Source organism: Phocoena sinus, chromosome 4, assembly GCF_008692025.1.
Source record: "Phocoena sinus isolate mPhoSin1 chromosome 4, mPhoSin1.pri, whole genome shotgun sequence".
NCBI classification, from domain to species: domain Eukaryota; kingdom Metazoa; phylum Chordata; class Mammalia; order Artiodactyla; family Phocoenidae; genus Phocoena; species Phocoena sinus.
In genome coordinates this window covers 66,963,219-66,980,446 of record NC_045766.1, presented here as the reverse complement: position 1 = coordinate 66,980,446, position 17,228 = coordinate 66,963,219, and the positions used below count along the sequence as shown (strand labels likewise).

The following is a 17,228-nucleotide window of genomic DNA, read 5'->3' as shown; positions in this document are numbered from 1 at the left end:
CAGTCACTGCAAAAACGGCGTCTGAACCTGGACTTCCTAATCCCAGTCCAGGCCTCTTTCTGCTGGGGGTGGGGACTTTTGGGATGCTGTCACCTTTGAGGAATAGCATCTGATAATTCATTAATGAAACACACTTTGGAGGAGTAGAGGCCCATTGGTCGGGTCCCTCTGAGAACGAATCACTGCTCTAAGACAAAGTGCTGTGGGGAAGAGGCTGGGGTGTGGTGTGTGTGTGTGTGTGTGTACACGTGTAGGGGTGGGACAGGGTAGGCTGCATTTTCATAAGGATGGTAATAGATCAAAGGACATATATTTTGGTCGAGCTGAGAAGTAGTTAGAAAGCAGAGTGGGCTGAGAACCAAGTACTGCATATGCTACTAACTTGCTGTGTGATCTTATGGAAATCACGTTTCTTCTCTGGATCTCAGTTTCCCAATCAATAAAGTATAAAGATTGCTTACTACCCTTGCAAAAATATGATTCTAGGAGAGATCTTGAAGGGAAGAAGGGGGCAGAGGGAGGAAAGGAGGAGAAGGAGGCTGAACCGAAGGGAGGTAAGTGTGTGTGAGGGAGGGAAGAGGGGTGGAGAGAGATAGGAAATGTCTTTTAATCCGATAGTGGAAAAAAGTTGAAAATGAAACTGTGCGCCCCTTAAGGTCTCTATTTTTCATCTTTATGCATTTTTACTGTTTAGATATACGGAGTCATTTTTGGATAAACGTAGATTGAATGAATGGAAAGCCTGGGAAGGCCAACAGAGGAAAAGAGCTAGGGGAGAAAAGAGAGGAAGCGAGCTGGGGAACACTCTGCGCGCCTGCTCTTCCTCGGCCTGTACCCCCCTTAGGGGGCGGGACCTTCCGGCCAAGGCCGCGTGGGCGATCGCGAGCTCCCACGCTCCCTCTCGCTTCCCCGTAAGCCGCCCCGAAACCGCCAGGGGGCGCTGCGCGGCGGCCGGGCCGGCCGGGGCGGGGCTGCTTTAAATCGCGGCGCCCAGCGGCTCGGCGTCTCAGTCCCGGCCCCGAAGTAGCTGCGGTTTCTCGCCTACCAACTCCAGCGCCAACCCGGACTCGGACCCGGACCCGGACCTAGAGCTTCTCCAGCGGCGACGCAGGGAGCAGGGCTCCCCGCAGTAACTTCCTCCGCGCAGCTCCGCCACCCCCGGGAGTCCCGGGGCGCACCTGCAAACTCCCGCTTGTGCACCGGCCGCCCCCGAGCCGGTGCGGGAGCCCGAGCGAGCCATGGCCAACGCGGGGCTGCAGCTGCTGGGCTTCATCCTGGCTTTCCTGGGCTGGATTGGCTCCATCGTCAGCACGGCGCTGCCCCAGTGGAGGATTTACTCCTACGCTGGCGACAACATCGTGACGGCCCAGGCCATCTACGAGGGGCTGTGGATGTCCTGCGTGTCGCAGAGCACCGGGCAGATCCAGTGCAAAATCTTCGACTCCTTGCTGAATCTGAACAGTGAGTGCACTCCCTACTCCCGCAGCTGTGACGCAGGGACCCAACCCCCCAGTGGCTCCGTTTTGGAGGAGTAGCTACCAAACGGACCCTGTTGTGTGATTACATGTCTATCAACCTTCAGTGGATCAAGTCTTCTGATCACGTGTTCTGCCATGAGGAAGTGAGAGAGACCTGTGGCTTGAGGAAGGGGAGGCCCAGACCTAAGCTCTTGTTTTTCCTCTGACACCCTGGGTGACACTTTTCTGTAGGTGTGGTTTCATCTTACATGCCTACGACTGGGGTGGTGATGGAGCGAGTGAAGGCCAAACTAACTTGAGCTCTTAGGCCTCTCCTGGACATTCTCAGATTCTGTGAAAATTGAAGAACTGTAGAGTTGGGTCAAGAAAATGATATGCCTTGAAAACTTTGGAGCCTGGTAGCTTCTCCAGTTTATAAAATTAAATAGATAATCCCAAAGTTATTACATAGGATTTTTTTTTCCCAATCTGTCTTTACTGTGGGTTTTCATAGGAGAAATCACATTCCTACATGGAATGTCCCAACCTAATGTCTTCTACTCACTTGAGTTTGAATCTTTTGATTCTTTTGACTTTTAAGATCCAGTAAGTGTGAGGAAGCCCCTATGCATCCCCTGGTGTGACTCTTTTTTTTTTTTTCAAATAAAGGAGCAATTTTAATTTTTTTTTTTTTTTTTTGCTTGCTCCAGGTCTTAGTCTCTGCACGAGGTGTCTTCGTTGCGACATGCCGGCTCCTAGTTGTGGCATGAGGACTTTTAGTTGCAGCATGCATGTGGGATCTAGTTCCCTGACCAGGGATTGAACCCTGGCCCCCTGCGTTGGGACCTCAGAGTCTTACCCACTGGATGACCAGGGAAGTCCCTTGAAGAAGCCTCTTAAGATTCTCCAGAGGGTTTAGCTTTCAGGCCAAGAGTGTTCAGAAGAGGCAGATTGTATAATGTTATTTTGGAAAGTGAAGGTGGGTAGCAGGTGGAAAAAGGATGACAACAAAGAGAAGTTCTAAATAACCTCCCTTCATAATATGAAGGGAAGAATGGAGCCACTGAAGACAAATGCCACAAAGGAGACACAGCTGATGAGCTCAGCGTTCAGGAGAGTGAGGGCGGGTCTTCTCTTGAGTTTCTGCCTTCCACAAAGGAGTTTCTGTGTAATGGATATTGGCTTCTTATTCTGTCGGGTTGGAAAGGATTATGTAGAGAGAAATAGTCCTAAAGATGGTGGAAAGACGACAGGAATTTTTTCCTTTCATTTTTTTTAAAAATAAAAGCTTTTGAGTGTCTTGTCAGAAACTCATTAAATTCCCACTTACTTAGGTGATAACAATTCACGGCTAGAGTATCTTCCTTGAGATATTACATTAGTTGTCCTGAACCTTGTGTCTGTCATGCACTTGGACTAAATTGAAGAAAAGCTTCCTTAGTCTTTGCCTAGACAGGCAAGCCTGCCCACAAGTCCCCTTTGTGTGCTGATGGTAAGCAGTGTTGTCATCGCTCAACTTTACTTCAGTTGTTTTGTCCACCTCCTGCGTGTGGTTTAGTCAAAAGCTATATACTTTAGAGTTGTTAAATCTGTGCCAAATCTGTTTAAACCGCTTGAGTACCTCTGGAATTTGGTGAGTCAGTGTACATACAGTAGTTTTTTTAGTGTTGTCATTTCAGCTTTTCAAACTTACCGTATTAGGATTCTTTTATGCCAAACATAAGGAGTATATTAGGTACACACCTTTATATAATCATTGAATCTACCCATGGATGGATAAATACATGTAAGGAATTGTATCAGACATATCATATTGAGGAATTGGCAGGTGGAGACCATTCTAAGGGCAATTCCAGAGAGGTCTCTGATTCCTCTGATCAAAATAGTTCATTTTCTACATGTTTAAATAGGTTTCCTGTTAACTGCCTTAAACGACCAAATGAAATCAGATTGATCCATGTTGTCAATACTCAAACAGGTCATCCCTACTCATGATAATGTGTTAAAATGTTTTATTTTCATTTATTCCTAATTAATATAGCTGTTACAGTTTTTAAAGCTGTGGTAGAAGATCTAAACAATACCTTCCCTCTACCCCATACACATTTTGGAGATTTCTTCCTGATGAATTTTTTTTAACTCCAGATCAGATTTCTTTTCACTTTCGTTAAAGCCAGAGTTTATTGAAGGTGGGGCTGAGGCCTTTCTCTCAAAACTGATTCCCAGAAGGAAACTTGACTCATTTGTACCCTCTCCAACCTGCCAGTAACTAACTAGACGTCTTTGGATGGAGGCCAGAGAACCTACCTGTCTCCATTTCTCTACCTGTACATATGTGCTCACACCCACCTGATGTAGAGAGGTGGGGAGGTGATTCATTGGCTGGTTTTGGTATAGTTCTGTGACATCTAGAGGTGAACAGGATTATCTGTACATATAAGCAGTGTTCCTTGTAACAAGTCGTGTGCCACAAAGTGCTTTTAGGTAAAAAGCTTAGCTAGAAATTTCTTGAAATTGTACCGTGTTCTTTTTGTCAGTGGAGCCCATCTGGCAACTTAGGGCCGAGATTCCGGGATTTATCAAGGTTGTAGCGCTGGATATATTAAAATCCCTTATTCCCTTTCTCTAATTAGTTTCAGCTGTAAAAAGAACATGACAGTGTCTATAGGGATACAGTCTGCATAAGCCAATATACGAAAGGAGATACAGCCAGGCTTCTTCAGGTGGTTCTTGGAAAGCAGTTTATGAAAATGTAACTGGGGAACTTCCTGGGGAAACAAATCTTATACTGTGGATTGTGGTTTTACTATGGTTGAGACAGTTTCACTTCCATCCAAGTATGGATGTTTATTGACATTGATGACTGATAGTTGGAATATACAAAAAAGAGTGTCAGAGTTGCAGTCGACTTTTCTTGATTAAACTGTACATCTTGCCTTGTTTTGATCCAATTCTCAAACTTTTGGCAAGCTAGTGCCTATTTCATGTGCTTAGTTAATTGCTTCTTCTGGCTTGACTTTAATAGCTAGAGCTGTCCAAAGACTGAGTTGCCCCAGGAGGTTGCATGGTGGGAGATGGGAAAGCAGAGGAATAAGTAAGCGTTTTGAAGGAATGTTGTAGGGAAAAATCCAAGTCCCAGACAAATGGGAGGTTAGGCTAGACTTTCTCTAAGTCTCATCTAGCCTTGGGATTCTGTAATTTGTTTATAAGTTCCTCTAGGCTGTTCAACTTGCTTTGCATGAATCCACATGTGTGTTGGTGTGCTTTAATAAGTACTGGCTGTGGGTGAAGTTTCCCAGCACTCTCACCATGATGTTAGGCTCAATCAAAGAACAAAATCACTGACTTGGACAGTCTTTGAAGCACAGGCAGAGAGGAGGGCACCCGCTTACACTTCCCTAGACTGCATTATGCCTGCTGAACCAAGGGTGTTTAAGGGGCCATTTGTGTTCAGATCCGTTTCAAGAATTAGTTCTGACTTTTGGAATGATGAAAGTCAAAACCCAAAGCCAGGCTTGAGTACTCAATTCTTACCCTGGTCTTGCACTAACTAGCCATGTTTATAGTGGTGATCCACTCAATTCCTCTGGGCTGTAGTTTCCCCGCTTATGAAATAGGGCAGAGTAGGAGGAGTGGGGAGCTGAATCCATGACTCATTCATCCATTCGACAAGCATGAGCCAGGCCCTATCCGTGTTCCTAGAAATGCAGCTAAGAAGATTGGTAAGATGCAAATGTTGATTCCTTCCAGTGCCAACATTCTTTGTTAATAACTGCAGTGATGGAGCAGAAACGGCCAAGGGGCATGGTTTAGGTTTCCTTGATTGGAGTGATGAGTAAGAGGCACAGAGGTCACATGGAAGCGTACATTTAATCCTGAGGCAATTTCTCTAAGAAACAAACGAGGTAGCAGAACTGCTTGGCACATCCTGAAAAAGTGGTGAGCCCTGTCTCTTCCCAGACCACCGTTATTGACTGTGCTGGAGTCTAAGGTCACACCCAACGGCCACCAGTTCATGGTCAATCAAATGGAAATGCTAACAATGAGGACTCTTGAGAAACTTTGAACTTGAGCAAAAGTGAGCAATTTAATAAGGGAAGAAGTCACGGGAGTATAGTTCTGTGACACTCTGTGATGAGTTCCTTTAATCGCAGAGGAGAGAAGAGGATTTTTGTTCTAGTCAGCCAGTGGTCAGTTTATTTATTTGCCTAATACTTATTAAGGGACTACTGATGCAAAGAGAGACTGTGTGAGGATAGAGACATAATCAAAATCTACTTTGTTTATGATATATAATCATAGGGTAATAATATAGTAATATGGCTAGTAAACAGCATGAACAACGTCACATAAAGGAGATTCTGCTGCTTGTATAGTAAAACTTTAGAAAAGCTTTAGAAGAAAACATTCCACTGACTTGTCTATGCTTGTCTTTCTACGCTTATGTTGATTAACTTCACTGTAGTAGATCAGTAACTTCTAACTCATTTCTTATCTCATAAGTAGAGATCTTTGTAAGTATGTTTTCAGATTATACTTTCAGGTTGCAAGTGGTAAGAACTCCTTAAGGAGTCTTTAATCTCAAGATTATCAGTCTAGCTAAGTATAATATAATTAAAAGACTGCCTTCTCCGTGTACTGCTGATAATGATGAGGATAAATAGTGTAACTTGTTGAATGTTTGCTCCAAAGACAACTTCTTTAGTCGCTGATAATAGTATTGTAGAGGTATCTGCAAATTTAGTGGGCCAGAAAGGAACATATTTGCTTCTAGATCTGAGCCGATCAGGTCAACTCAGAGATAATAGTTCAAGACTGTATCTCTCTAGTCTAAAATATTTTGCAGCTTTCAAATATTTCTCAACTTCTCTGCCCTACTGATCATTGTTCCACCAGAAGAAAACTTCATCTTGGAAGCTAATTAGATGCATAATTTAGAAAATTTTTAAAAGTTATATTGGGTTAAACAAAAAGTATGAATTTTTTCGCCCTAGATGACTTTCTAGCTTTTAATGATCTAAACTAGATCTGGCTTTATGTAGCAAGATTTTAGTATTCTGAGGCTTTCTAGGAAGGCGTTTCTCAGTATTATTTCAAAGATGAAGCTTAACACAAAGGAGTATTTTTACCTATCATAGTAGAATTTTTAAAGGATAAAGACATGTTCAAATTTAAATTCACTGAACACAGATTGAGTAATCCATGAAGCTTGCCAGGTACTGTTCTTAGTGCTTTGGATGGAAATATGAACAAATATTTGGCCAAGTCATCAAGGAGCTCACAATTACATATTTTAGATCTCTGACTTAAAAGGCTTCCGTAAGACGTTAATTTGAAGGATTCATATGGTTCCAGCTTAAAACTGTGCAGTTTAGATTCTATCTGCACATAAAACCCTCATAACTTGTAATACAACACTTGCTTACTTTGATCTGTAATTCACCATTACATATGCCCAACTAGTGAGTTTTCATGCTATTATGATTCTCAGCCTTTTTTTTTGTATTTTACATTTCCCTCCCCCATATCACTATAGTTAAGAATTCATCCAGACGTCTCCAGTGATGCAAGATGAGATTTTGTGACATTTCCTAAGTCAGTGGATACCAGACGTAAATGAAAAAACAAAAAAAATTCCTTCACAAAATAACACTATTGCTTTGTCAGATTTTTCAAAACAAAACATGATCTCCTTGCTCTATATGGTTTACATGATTCCTGAGTATAGGTTTTTCCCCCCGGGTTTTTTCCCCCATTTTCTCCATAATTTTTTGTGCGTTATGAAAAGGATACATTGTTCTATAAAGAAATAAAACATACTAGGGTTTGTAGCGCATGGAACAAAATATCTGTCCCTTCCCCCTTAGAAATTTGGTAAAAGTAGTGGAACGAGTAAAATGGGGCATGCATTAAATGTGCTTTCTTTGAGAACTGAAAGGGAAACAAACTTAGAGGTGAAGACAGTGAAAATGAGATAATTCCAGACAAGTGCAGGTGGAGCCTTGGAGTGGTTGATCCATGTACGCTCCCTGCCTGGGTGGTTTTATACAAGCCTGACTCAGGAGACTGAGGTCCAGCAGACTCCTCGTGAAGAGTAAACCTTGTGATCCAAGTGCTTAGACCTGCTGGGCTGGTGGCCTGCTGTTTTCACATGAAGCACAGATCAGAATGATTATAGAAGCTGGGTCTGGTTTGGGGCCCTATAACTGGAACAAAGTAGAAAACTTCGAGATCAGAGAAAGCAACCACAGTGGTGAATAAAGGGTTGGAAAACTGAGCTTAATGGACAAACAAAGCAAAAGGTGGTGAGAGATGTAAGGGGCTATACATACTTGAAGGGCTATCATATGAAGACAGAGAGTAAAAATCTTGTCACCTCTTCTTTAAGACCCTCCAGTGACTTCTGATCACACTTAGAATAAACTCCAAACCCCTTCCCCTAGCTTGCAAAGTCTTACATGATAAATGCCTCATTTTACTCATTTTACTTTTACATCCTACCATCCAGCAGTGACTAGCTTTGCCAGTTTGTCCAGGGTTGAAGACCTTCTCAGGAGCCAGGACTTGTAGCTTTAAAACTGAGAGCGTCCTAGGCAAACGGACAGGTGGTCCCCCTGTCCTCCACGTGGATCATTGTGACTTTCAGTATCTCCTCTTCCAGTGTTCCTTTGCTTGAAATGCTTTCCTTCTAAGTGGAACTTAGGACCAAATCTGAAATCTGTGTTATGTATAAGAGCTTAGTTATTTTTTATTTTCCTTCTAAGTAATGACTCTTTGCAAAAACTGTTGGTAAACCAAAAGGAAGGACATACCATAACTGTGGAGTCCTTAGTATTTTCCTCTTCATGCCACAGTATGGTTTGTGATTCCAAGGAAGAAGTGTCACAAACCCATGGTCCATGAAACCTGTGTTTTGATTCAGGAGTTCTTGTACCACCCTGGTACCACACTTACAGTAAGTGTGTGGCTAGGGTGCACACTTGCGCACACACGTTTATGGGGGAGTAGATCTATGAGGGGAGCATGGAAGTGCCTATGATTTGATTTTAATTGAATCAAGTAAAAATTTATCTTGACTTCCAAAATATCTCTCAAATGCAGTTTAAAAAATGCCTTTGATACTTTCAGAAAGTGGTTACTATGATTTTATCATAGATTGCCTGGTTATGGCAAGGATGGAAAAATTAACAATTTAAAATTGGCACAGGCTCCGGACGCACAGGCTCAGCGGCCATGGCTCACGGGCCCAGCCGCTCCACGGCATGTGGGATCTTCCCGGACCGGGGCACGAACCCGTGTCCCCTGCATCGGCAGGCGGACTCTCAACCACTGCGCCACCAGGGAAGCCCTATGTCAGCCGCTTTTGAAGACCATCAAGAAGTCAATTGTTCCAACTTCTCCTTAGAGATAACTGTCATTCACACTTTACATAATAAAAAGATGGTCCCAAAGAATAATAAGTAGCTCACCCAAGATAGCATGCTTAGTTACAATGTAAATATTTATATATGCAAAAAAACTTGTCACCTGTTAACACTGTTAAAGAGATAATGATCTTTATTTGAAGGAGGAAATAAAGATAGAATTAATCAAACTCATCTAACCAGCATAGTTTCAGCTCTTTTTTCTTTGAAAGTCTGTGTGTCTTTACGCCACAGTGATGGTATCACCTTTTTACTCTTTAAGATACATACTGGCATAATCTCAAACTTGGCCCTATCGATTTGATCGTGACTTAGTATGCCAATGACAATAACAGGAAATTAGAAAATTAGTGGAATCCTGAGAAATACTACATTGAATTATCTGCTATTTTACAATATAGCAGTTTAAATAGTTTTAAAAACTGGTGATATCTCCGAATATAAACCTACTATGTTCCAAAATAACATTTCAAAGGCTATTATGTTTTGTTCTAAGAAAGTGGTGTTCATATCTCCCACCCCACCCGCATCACTGGAGATACAAGTGTTGCTTATCCAGCCATGATAATCTATGAGAAATTCACTAGTTGTCTTCCAAGTTCACCCACCCAGATTTTCTGCAGCTTGATGAGTGGAGTATAAAGCTATTGACTATTACCAAGATATATTGTAAACCATTTTAATTATAAATGTTTTAACATTAAGGATAACACATATGATTGTTATTTCAGAATTTAAAACTCCATTAGTGAGGATTAAAAATGTATTAGTTCAGCTAAACCTATTCAACCAAATCATTAATTATTTTTTCAGAGGATTTTGAGTTTAATGTTGAAAACGTAAACTGTTAGAGCTGGAGGAATTCTTATTCATCATTCAGCCAGGTATTTGTTTTTCTGGAGAAGAAACTATGTTGGTTACCTGCAGAAACATCCCTAGAAGCAGAGTCTCCTGACTCCTGGTTAGATTTTCTCTCTTCCATACAACATTGAAATATACTTGGTCTTCTACCACTCTTCTCTTGTTGGTCTAGGCGTGATTTTTACATGTTCTAAAATGTTTTCTGTCAGGCACTCTGCAAGCAACCCGTGCCTTGATGGTGATTGGCATCCTGCTGGGACTAGTAGCCGTCTTTGTGGCCACTGTCGGCATGAAGTGTATGAAGTGCCTGGAAGACAACGAGGCACAGAAGATGCGGATGGCTGTCATTGGGGGCGTGATCTTTCTTATTTCAGGTAAGAGAGGCCCTGTCCCCCTTAGACCTTATTAAACTCTCTCTGACATGGGTTAAGGTATAGTTTTTGCTTTCCTGAGCTTATGGTGGATTTGTTGCACTTGAATCGATTGAATACACTTCCTTTAAAATCTGAAGACATAGGAACCTTAAGTCCATTTGAGTTTCACATTCTCAAACAGGAACCAAATGAAAATCTGTATTCACAGTGGACAGGTCTATTCCTTGAGGTTTCAGGTGCCAACTGGTTGGTAAAACCATTCTCCCCAGGTGAAGAGAGATTTTTCTATCTAGCAAACACTGAGGAACAATTCTATGTAATTCAGAAAATTTCTGTAGTGTCTTTTCCGATGCTATGTGGGAAAGATGGGGAATGGTGAGAGAGAACATAAAGAATGTGTCAATCATACAGGTGTGTGAGGAATGAATGAGACTGGGATTATTGGAGGAAAATGAGGACATCATTCCACGTGGGCAGATCTGTCTCCAGGATAAACAGGTGGTACCCGTAGATCAGTGAAGAGAAAGGTCAGTTGGAGTGGAGGTGAAATGTTGGAACGGTAGGGAATAAGAGTAAATGAGTTAAGAAAGAAAACAATAGAGAAAGGCCTTGGAAAAAAACCTTGACAAAAGAGTGAGATTACATTTTCCATAGAAAATGAATGTGTATATATTGCTTTATTCAAGTGTTGATATGTGACGTTTGAGAAAATGAAAGCCAGAAGAAGACATGGACAGGTCACTTGTAAAGCCTTATAATAAGGTTTATATTAAATAAGATTGTGTTTATATATAAAACAATAAACTATTATATATACTAGTTGTCTATTGTTTTGAAATGGACTAGTATATATATGTATGTATATATATATATATATATATATATATATATATATATATATATAGTAGTAGTATGTAGTAGTCTATTGTTTTTGAAAACAACTCCAGTGATATAATCTACCACTAGGAAACACTAGAATTAGACTTTTTTCTCATTTTCACTTTAACAAAAGTATGTGGATTTCATCAATAATGAAGGAAGAGTGCCTGTGGCTTTGCTAAAGGTTTGGTTAAAGTTTATTCAAATTAATCCTAGATAGCATTTTATTCCCAACAGTTTGATTTTACATCAAAGGCTGTGAATGCACTTACTGTGTAGGACCCTTCCTCCGCTTGCCTTCTTGTAACTCCGGTACATCACTTCCCCAGTCTCAGGGACTTCCTAGGGAGTGAGGCTTGCAAGTTCTACAGCACTTGCATGGTCTGCTTGAGCAGCCAAAGCAATGGTGTTTTCTCTCAAGTATTAGAAGCAATTAGGTTGGACCACTTTTTTTGTAGGAGGAAGGGAGCAGAGGGGGTAGCATAGAAATATTTAATCTGTCTAAATCGATGAATTTTTAGAATGGCTATAAAAAGAAGTTATTTAATTTCTTTGGATAAGAAAAATCAAGGTGTTGTATACTTATAAATGGTAGAGTGGGTTATTTTGACTAAGTAGTTTCTCTGGCCTTACTGAAATGTGAAAGGCATGAAAAATTGAGCGTTCAGCACATATTGATCTGATGTGGCACTTCAGCGAATCTCATGGCAAGACCTGGCACATCTGGCCAGTGAGGTTGTAGGAGTTCAGGTGATCTAGTGCACTCTGAGACAGGTCCTACTCGTTCTTGCTATCTAGCTATTTACTTTCATTTTGATTCTTCAGAAATGTGAATTTTAGGGCTTCCCTGGTGGCACAGTGGTTGAGAGTCCGCCTGCCGATGCAGGGGACACAGATTCGAGCCCCAGTCCGGGAAGATCCCACATGCTGCAGAGCAGCTGGGCCCGTGAGCCATGGCCGCTGAGCCTGCGCGTCCGGAGCCTGTGCTCCGCAACGGGAGAGGCCACGACAGTGAGAGGCCCGTGTACCGCAAAAAAAAAAAAAAAAAAAACAAATGTGAATTTTGAGTTTTGGTCAAGAAGAATGTAGAAGGGTTTTCATCTTCCCTTTTGTATTGTAAGTGACAAGCTTTACTAATAAGGACTTTGGTTTTACCAAAAGTAGTCTAACACAGTGATGTATAACAACAACAATATATTTGAAAGAGATCTTAAATGACATGAACCTGCTGAACATTTCCAACAGAATGTTGTTTGTGCCGGTGACCTTCAACTCTAAGTGAATAAAATGACATGAACATTATAAACTATGCCTAACTCCCACCAAATATTTTCATCTGTCTTAAGAGAATACTTAGAATAAATCATGTCTGAACCTCTAATCTCCCTAAATTAAAGTCGTCTGAATTAAAATGGATTAAATTAAAAATGTCAGCACTATTGATGAGATTTAATTCTTGTAAAATACTTATAAATTTAATGAGCCGTATATTTATGCTCAGTGTTCCACAGTGATTAACAGTCTTTTGTTTTGAATTTCTGTAGGTCTGGCTATTTTAGTTGCCACAGCATGGTATGGCAATAGAATTGTTCAAGAATTCTATGACCCCATGACCCCGGTCAATGCCAGGTAATGCTGTTCACTCCTAAAATAGTTTGTTCTCTGAGAAAATACCCTTTTAATGTTCTGCAAAGTCCAGCTTGTGCCGTAGCTTCCCAGATTTGCTATCCAGAATTTTATGGAACTTCTGTCAAACTTGAAAATAATTTGAATGGCCTGTGCCTCATGTCTGATCATTGCTTTAACAGCAATGATTGCTTTAACAGCAATAATCATTGCTTTAACAGCCTGTATTGATAACAAAATGAACTTCAAAGTAGAAAAGTTCTAAGCTGTATACTTTCCAAGTGTATGCTGGACTTTTTTTCATATTTAAAAAATGTTTTTAAGATTAATAAAGATACCAACATATTTGAAATTTTATTTTTGAAGTGTATTCTGAAACTTTTAACACTTGTGATTATTTGTAACTAAATACAGTTTATGACTGATTGCAAAAATCGTACTGTTGTAGAGGTTAACAAATAATATGTCGTTTCTAATGGTTTAATCCTGTTTATGAAAAAACAATTTATTTATGAAAAAGAAAAGTTAGCACTTTGAAATACTGTGTTCCATCACAACCATAAAAATAACTTTAGAAAGGTCATCCTTCTTAATATCGCAAGTTGTGGAAGTTAAAGGGCTGACTCTTGGCTCTCACGTAATGACACCCTTTGATCAGAGACACGGCTCTTTGTCTCACTGTGTTCACATCTTTAAAGCCGGATAACTATATTCTGAGTCAGAATGTTAAGATGTAATTATTGTTTGTTGAGTGCTAAGACGAATGGATGAAAAATCCCAGTGGTGGAGAGATAAGGTATGCTTCTTTGTATAAAATCACCCACATAGAGGAGAACACATACTGCAGTGATTGTGTTGGGACCCATCCCATAAGATCTACACTGTAAGGACAGAATCTGCTGGAGGTCAGTAGGCTAAAATTTTACCAGTAATGGATATGAAAGCACTTTATAAATTGCTAGACACTGTATGCTTATTTACGTTGTCCCACATGATTCTGAAAGCAGTCCAGTGAGGCAGATGAAATCATCCTGCTTTAAGAGAAGCAGCAGCTGAGGTTGAGAAGAGGAGTTACTGGCCCACAGTTTAGCAGTTGAGAGTTTGCATCAGAATTCAAACTCAGGCCTTATAAGTCTAGATCCAGCCCTTCTCTCTCTTTATTGTCCACCATCAGTCACAGATCTTCTCCCCAGAAGTATGGCTTCATACATCCACCTGGATCAACTTAACCTAGAATGATCTATGAGCTGATTAGAAGTCTTTTTCGTAAAACCATAAATTTCAGATTTCAGTGATTGACTATTGAAAACTCTGTCTCCAACACCCTCTAGCAGTTTCTTTGTAGAATTTGGTTGCTACTTGGTGATAGCATGACTTGTTAAGTTTTAGCCTAGGAACCATTGTCCAAACCTGACTTCCAAGGTATATATAAACATGCTTTACAAGTCTCCTACACATGAAAAAGTCTTTGGAACTATTTATATAATTAACCTGGTGTTGCATGCCACATTGCCTGATCTACTATTGCAAATTGTCAACAGCTGCAATGTGAACATTCTCGTGTGTGTGTCCACAAACCTTAAAGTACTTCGCAGAACTTAAAGGGATCATGGGGGATTTTTTTTCAGCAGAAAAAATATAATGAGTGTGATATTGATTTCATTCTTTAATTATATTAGAGAAGTTTCCAGTGATTCACTGACTAAGCAAATACATTGTCTCTTCTTTTTAGGTATGAATTTGGTCAGGCTCTCTTCACTGGCTGGGCTGCTGCTTCCCTCTGCCTTCTGGGAGGTGCCCTACTTTGCTGCTCCTGTCCCCAGAAAACAACATCGTACCCAACACCAAGGCCCTATCCAAAACCTGCACCTTCCAGTGGGAAGGACTACGTGTGACGCAGAAGCAAAAGGAGACAACCCTGTTGGAACAATCAGAAAATGAACATTGAAATACTGTATTGGAGTTAAGGTCTTAGATTTTGACTATTGTAGTCTGAACTGTGGTATTACCAAAAGAACATATTTTGTTAAATACCCATTGCTGAAAATGACATAGTCTTATTTTATCTCCTTTCCTCAATATAAGAGGGGAGCCTTTTCTATTTGTATTACTGCTTCCCACTGAGTCATCATCTCAAATGTGGGGAGAGGGCATTCCTTAAATATATATAGATATGTACATGTACATGTTTTTCTATAAAAAAGTTAGGTAGTAAAGCCTCATTATGTTGGTACCAGCATTCTTAAAATATATCTAAAAAAAGAAAAATATATTTATATTGATTAAATAAGTAGTTTATTTGGTATTCTTCTCTTCTTTCTTTATGTATACATATATAATAGGTCAAATATCATTTACCCTCCTTCATCAGCTTTTAATGTCTTTCACAGAAGACCTGACCTACTTTACCAAGTATGAATTATTTCAGTTCTTCACATGTGCCCTTTTCATATGTTTGTATCATTTTTTTTTTTTACTATGATCTTAGAGCGCTTGCTCTGTCACCATTCAGTCATTCTTCATGACTTTGTTTTTTGTGAGATTGGGCTTAACTCTCGATTCTGGTAACACACTTTTATGCCTACAGTTTAATTCCTAAAGTCAGTAAGAATCTCTTACAGACCAGAGTTTTGGGAGCAGATCTTTCTGTGTGACCAGATGGTATATTCCTGTTGACCTTCCCATATGCTCCCTGTACTCTGACCTGTAACACACTTGTTTGCTTTGAAAATATTTGTCCCATTGAGGAGCTGTGTGCTGCTTTCCCAAGTGTTGTGACACAATTCTATTGATTGAATTTTTTGACCTACTTATTCACAGTTGTATATCCTCCCAAACTACCTTTTTCTTGTCCCCTTCCTCAAACTGTATTGTTTTCTCGTATAGTTTACCTCGTCCCAGAGAGGGATGACCTTTTTGTCTGAATGAAGTGCTAGACTTTCTGTAGTGACAGCCTGATGACAAATATTCTCTCTGTAGCTGTAAGCAGATCACTTAATCTTTCTCCTCTTTTCCCATCTGTTGAATTGAGATAATGATACTTAACCTGCTGCTACAGTGGTATAAGTATTAATTAGTTGATATTATGCTCATTCTTTGAACGTGAAATATGCCTAAGTAGTGTCTCTGTTTGCTAAATTGTCTGTTAAGAAGTCATTGAACCAAACCTACACGCAGGCATCCCATCGTTCGGCACCTTCCTTTCTCCACAGACCCGTTTCCTTCCTTTCAGCGGTGGCCACCATGCTGTTGGTGCTCTGTTCCGTTTTAACAATTGCCCTTAGTTTTCCAGTCTGTGGAAAATACTCCTTCACTCGAGCAAGATGATGTAATGGGAAGGGTGTTGACTTCGGTGTCTGGAGACCTGATGTGAGTCTTGGTGCTCTCAATTACAGTGTGAGTTTGGGCAGGGCGCTTGGTTGCCCTAGATTTACTGCTTCACTTATAAAAAGAGGATTGTACTTCCTGACCTGCCTACCTCTCAGGGCTGTTGTGGGGATCCAGCGAGATGGGATACATGTAAGTGTGACTTTGTGAGGTAAAAAGTATTATACTAGGGGAAAGAATTAAGGAATTTAAGTGCATAGGTTTTGGATTACTTTTCAAATGACTGAAAAGAGACAAATTGTAAGCAATAGGTTTCTTGCTTTAACCAACCTCTCGAGTGATGAGACACTAAAGTGAATTTCAGATTACTAAGTGAAAAGGATTCTGGGGCAGTCTTAGTTTTCTTCAGTCACTATGGCCTGATACTTTTTGTGGCTAAGCTTTTCTCCTTTCAGGAATGCGGACTTGACCTAGGACAAGTCTGCAGATGTAATGGGTGAAACAGAAGTGTACATGTTGGCAAACCAAAGAATGGAAGATTTTTTTACTTTTAGTAACTTGCAAGGGTATACAAGGTGGATATCTGTTATGCGATGTTATCAGAGGTATTGTTATTAGCTGGCAGCTAACACTGCTAGGATAGGTAGTTTGGGAATGTAACTCATAGTGAAACCATATAGGGGAAATTATCCGAAGGACTGCATCCTATGATTTGAACCTAGTAAATTTTAGTGTGTCTTCCAAACCTGAAAGTCTGTGCTCCTAGAAGGTATAATTCAAAGAACTTCTGCTACCTACATAGATCCTAATGATGGGCAAGTATAAATACATGTGGTTACTAGTTACTAAACTCTGAAATCTATAGTCCAAAATGGCCAGCAGGATGGTTACACCAAAATTTATCCAATTTTGATATTTTTGTACTCTGCTACCATACCTGGAAACAGACAAATAGGTATTTTAGGGTTTTGTAATGGGAATTTGTATAAAGTGTTACTCTTTTTCAATAAATTGTGGGTTTTTTAATATAAAGTAAATCCTTGTTTTTTTGTTTTTTTAATCATTTATTTCAAGATTGCCATGCTTGGAAGAAGAGATGGCTCAGGATAGGATCTGACTCACCATGTGTTACTAGAAAAGAGCTATGGTGCCTCTGCACCACCACCTGTCAACTATTTGAGTGGCTCCACCCACTGGAATGCCCTGTTTCTCTCCAACTATGCTTTTCCTCATCAAGGGTGGTGATACAAGAGAACGTCAGGAGACGTTACTTCATTTTC

The 17,228-nt window shown here is 40.4% G+C and overlaps 1 protein-coding gene across 1 annotated transcript; it reads left to right on the top strand.

The window, feature by feature from the left end:
• Positions 1 to 994: 994 nt before the first annotated feature.
• On the top strand, positions 995 to 16,985 carry CLDN1 (claudin 1). Its single transcript, XM_032631089.1, has 4 exons — positions 995 to 1,461; positions 9,952 to 10,116; positions 12,540 to 12,624; positions 14,354 to 16,985. Exons 1-4 carry the CDS (start codon positions 1,239 to 1,241, stop codon positions 14,514 to 14,516), a joined length of 636 nt encoding a protein of 211 aa, XP_032486980.1. The 5' UTR covers positions 995 to 1,238; the 3' UTR covers positions 14,517 to 16,985.
• Positions 16,986 to 17,228: the final 243 nt, after the last annotated feature.

Excerpts from the sequence above, each read along its gene's own strand:
- CLDN1 (XM_032631089.1), top strand. The coding sequence starts at position 1,239 with ATGGCCAACGCGGGGCTGCAGCTGCTGGGCTTCATCCTGGCTTTCCTG. Across the intron at positions 10,117-12,539 it reads CGTGATCTTTCTTATTTCAG|GTCTGGCTATTTTAGTTGCC; the intron begins GTAAGAGAGGCC and ends GAATTTCTGTAG. Across the intron at positions 12,625-14,353 it reads ATGACCCCGGTCAATGCCAG|GTATGAATTTGGTCAGGCTC; the intron begins GTAATGCTGTTC and ends TCTTCTTTTTAG.